We start from the raw sequence: 5,251 nt of genomic DNA, 5'->3' as shown, positions 1-5,251 counted from the left end.
TCAAGCCGGTCCTGCAACCCAGTCGTTTTCTAATTTCGTCTCTCATTTTCGAGAAGTCTTCAGTTGTTCACCGGGGGATTCTTCAGTTGGTGAGCAACTTTATCGATTAAAACGAGGAAGAATGACTATTCATCAATATTCAAGTTCAGAACGCTGGCAGCGGCTAGTGGATGGAATGAGCCCTCCCTCATCACTGCATTCCATCAAGGTCTGGATCCTCGTCTTCGTCTTCACCTCGCTGCCTACGACGACACCTACGGATTGGAGAAATTTATTCAATTGGCCATAAGGTGCGCCAATCGCATTCAGTCTTGTTCTCAGGATTCCTCCGTAGCCATTGCCACTCCTGTTAACCGCCGACCAGAGACCAGTGACCCTCCAGAACCCATGCAAACCGATACCAATCACCTAACATCTGCTGAAAGACAGAGACTGATCTCAGAGGGGCTCTGTTTATACTGCGGAGCGAATGGGCACATGATCCTGGAGTGTCCCATTCACGCTTCAGTGAGTACCATTCACCCCAATATCCCTAAGATGAATCCGCTAACCACCTGTGCCCAGCTTACTACCGGAAATCTTGTGATTTCAGTCACAGCTCTCCTCGACTCCGGGTCAGTGGGCAACTTCATCTCTGGAGACCTCTGTCGGCAGCTCCGACTCTTGACTACGGAAACCTCTTACGAGATCCAATCAGTAATTGGGAAACCCCTATCAAGACGTCTCGTCCGACGCTGTGTGGGACCCATACAGCTGCAGGTAGGGCAGCTCCATCAAGAGGAACTATTTCTGTTAGTTCTGGAGGGTTCCACTGTGGACATCGTCCTTGGACGTCCCTGGCTGGTGCAGCACAATCCCATCCTTTCCTGGAGGACAGGAGAGATCCTAAAGTGGGGTGAGAACTGTTTTCCTCATTGCTTCCCTCAATTACCTCAACCTCCGCGCGTGGCTCCCAGGCCACTTCCAGTCCACTCAACCTCTATAGAGAGCCTCAAGGAGAAGCAATCCGTCAATATACAACCCTGCTATTCCCACTTTAGTGATGTCTTCTGTCCTAAGAGATCTGCCCAGCTACCACCGCATCGGCCATGGGACTGTGCCATTGATCTTGTTCCGGGTGAGTCAGTACCACAAGGTAAAATCTATCCATTATCCCTTCCTGAACAGAGGGCCATGGAGGAGTATATTGAGGAGGCGTTAAAGCAAGGCTATATTGTTCCATCAACCTCCCCTGCTGCTTCCAGTTTCTTTGTAGCTAAGAAGGACGGTGGACTGAGACCCTGTATTGATCATCGTAAATTGAATGAGATTACCATCAAGTTCCGATATCCTCTTCCCCTTGTACCTACAGCCTTGGAACAACTGCGCGGTGCCACCATTTTCACCAAATTGGACCTCCGCAGCGCTTATAACCTCATCCGCATTCGAGAATGGGATGAATGGAAAACTGCCTTGGTGACCCCTACGAGTATCGGATTATGCCCTATAGGTTAGTCAACGCCCCTTCAGTGTTCCAAGGCTTCATGCATGAGGTGCTCCGGGAATTCCTCCATCGGTTCGTCATCGTTTATATCGACGATATTCTCATATTCCCGGAGCCTGGCCGAACATCGCCAACACGTTGCGGAGGTCCTCCAACGGCTTCGGGAATACCATCTTTACCTCAAGGCTGAGAAGTGTGAATTCCATCAGACCCAGATCCACTTCCTCAGGTACGTCATTAATGGTGGCATACGTATGGACAAGGGGAAGGTGGAGGCAATCACTTCTTGGCCCCTTCTTACCTCCGTGAAGGAGCTTCAAAGATTCTTGGGATTCTCAAATTTCTATCGGCGATTCATCTCGAACTACAGCACCATCACCAGTCCCCTCACTGATCGGCTCAAGGGTAAAGCCAAGACCCTTACCTGGACCTCTGATGCCAAGGAAGCATTCAACAGGTTAAAACACGCCTTCACTCGTGCTCCTTGTTCACCCCAACCCAAAACTTCCATTTGTAGTGCAAGTTGATGCCTCCACAACAGGTGTCGGAGCCATACGGTCTCAGCAGCAGGGGACGCCTCCCAAACTTCATCCATGCGCCTTTTCCCGAAAACTCAGCCCGGCGGAAAGAAACTACGACATTGGTAATGGGAACTCCTTGCCACCAAACTGGCATTGGAAGAATGGAGGCATTGGCTGGAAGGTGCAGCACACCCTTTTCTAGTTTTAACCGACCATAAGAACCTACAGTATCTCCGAGAGGCAAAACGATTGAACCCTCGACAGGCCAGGTGGGCACTCTTCTTTACCCGGTTCCAATTTAAAATTTCTTACCGCCCCGGGCTTAGAAATGTCAAGGCAGATGCCTTATCTCATCTATATACTCCAGAGGAGAGCTCGGCGGAACCCGAAGGGATATTGCCTTCCAAGATAATCACCTGCCCTATCCAGTGGACCTCGCCCACCGCTGCTTCTGCCACGCCTCCAGCCAATCCGCCGCTGCCCTCCTAATCACCAATACGTTCCCAGAACCCAACGCACTCCTCTTATCCATACCACCCATACCTCCCTAGGTACTGGCCACCCAGGGGTCAACACCACTCTCTCGCTGCTGCGAGATCACTTCTGGTGGCCAAATATGGCTAGGGACGTGAGAAGGTTCGTGCAAGGCTGCCCCGACTGCGCCATCTCCAAAAGTTCCCGTCATCTCCCCGCCGGAAAACTCTATCCACTACCCATACCAAACCGTCCCTGGTCACACCTAGGGGTTGACTTTGTCACGGACCTGCCGGCATCCGATGGTAACCCGTGCATCTTAGTCATCATCGACCGATTCTCTAAATTCTGCCGTCTTGTACCTCTCACAGGCTTTCCCACCGCTCTACAGACAGCTGAGATCCTGTTCAACCAAGTCTTCAGAAATTACGGTCTACCCGAAGACATTATGTCAGATAGAGGTCCCCAATTCATTTCGAAGGTCTGGAAAGCATTCTTCTCACTCCTAGGTGTGACCGTAAGCCTCTCCTCAGGCTACCATCCGCAGTCGAATGGGCAGACTGAACGAAAGGTCCAGGATGTGGGGCGCTTCCTGAGAACCTTCTGCCATGACCACCAGAACTCTTGGAACCAGTTCCTAGGCTGGGCCAAGTATGCCCAAAACTCCCTCCGGCAGAGCTCCACTGGACTCACTCCCTTCCAGTGCGTGCTCTGTTTCCAGCCTCCCCTGTTTCCCTGGTCCGGAGAACCCTCGGATGTCACCGCTGTAGATTACTGGTTCAGAGAGAGCGAGAGAGTCTGGGACGCAGCACCCCACCAGCTGCAGCAGGCAGTGTGTAGGCAACGGATGGCAGCCGATGCCCGACGTGCCGCTACTCCCGTTTTCCATCCAGGACAGAAGGTATGGCTGTCCACCAGGGACATCAGACTACGCCTGCCTTGCCGGAAACTTGGTCCCAGATTTATTGGCCCCTTCACCATTCTGGAACAGATCAATCCTGTTACTTACAAACTCCAGCTACCATCACACTACAAGATTCATCCCACCTTCCACGTCTCATTACTAAAACCCTTCTCTCCCTCTGTTTTCGTAGAGCCTGGCCCGATTGAAGAACCCCCCTCTCCCTCTCTTACTGGAAGAAGGTGCAGTCTACAGGGTGAAGGAGATCTTGGAGTCCCGGCGCCGTGGTGGTAGGCTGGTCTATCTCGTTGACTGGGAAGGGTATGGTCCTGAGGAGCGATCATGGGTTCCCAGAGAGGACATCCTGGACCCCACACTCATGGAGGAGTTCCACACGGCTCATCCTGATCGTCCAGCTCCCCAAGGCCGAGGTAGACCACCACGACGCCGGGGTCGGCCCTCAGGAGCGGGCCGTGGAGAGGGGGGTACTGTCACAGATCGGCCAGGCTCCCCCATCAGGCAATCACAACGATCTGCATCGCCTGAATACTAGTCACGAGCACCTGCACCTCATCACCACAGTCATCAAACCACCTATTTAAGCACTCCACATTCACTCCAGTGTCCGATCTCGTACCGACTACGTGGACCCTACTCTGGCAAGACTCTAGCTGAGTATACGCAAGGATTCTACTTGCCTGTTATCCTTACCTCCTGTTTCTGCTCCTTGTGTTCTCCTCCTCCTTCAGATCGTCCTTCTCTGTGGTCAGTGTGCTCCAGAAGATCTCCTTGTCTGCGTCTATCCCCGTATCTGTGAATTGAGGAAATATATCAGTGATCATCATTACCATCCTTTGAATCTTCCATATACCAAGAAACTCACCCGCTATCACTCCTGCACTGCACTCTGTTCAATAAACAGTTATACGATTTTACTTACCTCAGTGTCCCGTCTGCATATATTACAACGGTTGTGCTGCACAATACTTTTGTGGAAACACAATTTTTTCAGGATTCACAGATGAATAGAAATTTCAGAAGAACAGCATTTATTTGAAATAGACATCTATTGTGACATAAGTGTCTTTACTCTCACTTTTGATCACTTTAATGCAGCCTTGATGAATATAAATTTACCATTCAGTCTTTGAATGGCAGTATGCTGTATATCATTAAGGGTATGATATATATTGGGTATTTAATTAGTTATTATTATTAATGTAAGTCTTTATTGTAGATGATGATGTGATTATTGTATAGATGAGCTTATATTCAGCTCTACTCTCTGTTCTATCAGTCCTCTGTAGGACCTCAGATGAATTCAGTCCAGTTACAGGTGAGTCTGATGGTAATATAATTATGGCATGGCTCTATGAAAGAAAAATATCTGAATACTTAATTCAAACATTACATTTATTGTAAAGAAAGATGCAACAAGGTGTGAGAAGATAAAACAATACATGTTTGTTTTTCAGAACAAACGCATTACACACGCCGTCCGAATAATGCTGCAAACAGAAATACTTCTGATGTCATCTTCCTGTCCATCAGCATCATCTTCATTTTTGTCACCTAGTTTTATTGGGTGAGAAGAAAATAAGAGAAAATGTAAGCGTCTGATATACAGTAGCAGCAGTGATGTGAAAGTGAATCATTTGGCTTTTCGCTCCTCGTTTCAGATCATTTCTGGGGGTTTTTCAACTTTGGATTCTGTGACGTGGAGACCAGACCCAGAGATAAACCATAAAAACACAGCAGACCATGCTAGAAATATATATCTGTCTATGTCATACATGAAACTATAATTTTAGTGAATAAAATTATTAATTTTTATTTGTTAAATATATAAACTATAAAATATGTACTGTATAT

At 48.6% G+C, this 5,251-nt stretch overlaps 1 protein-coding gene across 1 annotated transcript in view; it reads left to right on the top strand.

Annotated features, from left to right (window-relative positions):
- Positions 1–4,955, top strand: part of LOC306885837 (uncharacterized protein) — a gene marked incomplete at its 3' end in the record, with an annotated part of 8,342 nt that extends 3,387 nt beyond the window's left edge. Inside the window, exons 5-6 of the mRNA XM_079442616.1 lie at positions 4,677–4,715; positions 4,855–4,955. Coding sequence (XP_079298742.1) covers positions 4,677–4,715; positions 4,855–4,955 — 140 coding nt within the window. The remainder of the gene's footprint in view (positions 1–4,676; positions 4,716–4,854) is intronic.
- Positions 4,956–5,251: the final 296 nt, after the last annotated feature.

The sequence above is a fragment of the Barbus barbus genome (assembly GCF_936440315.1).
Source record: "Barbus barbus genome assembly, chromosome: 19".
Taxonomy (NCBI): domain Eukaryota; kingdom Metazoa; phylum Chordata; class Actinopteri; order Cypriniformes; family Cyprinidae; genus Barbus; species Barbus barbus.
The sequence above is the reverse complement of the archived record's forward strand: the minus strand, read 5'-3'. Positions and strand labels throughout refer to the sequence as shown.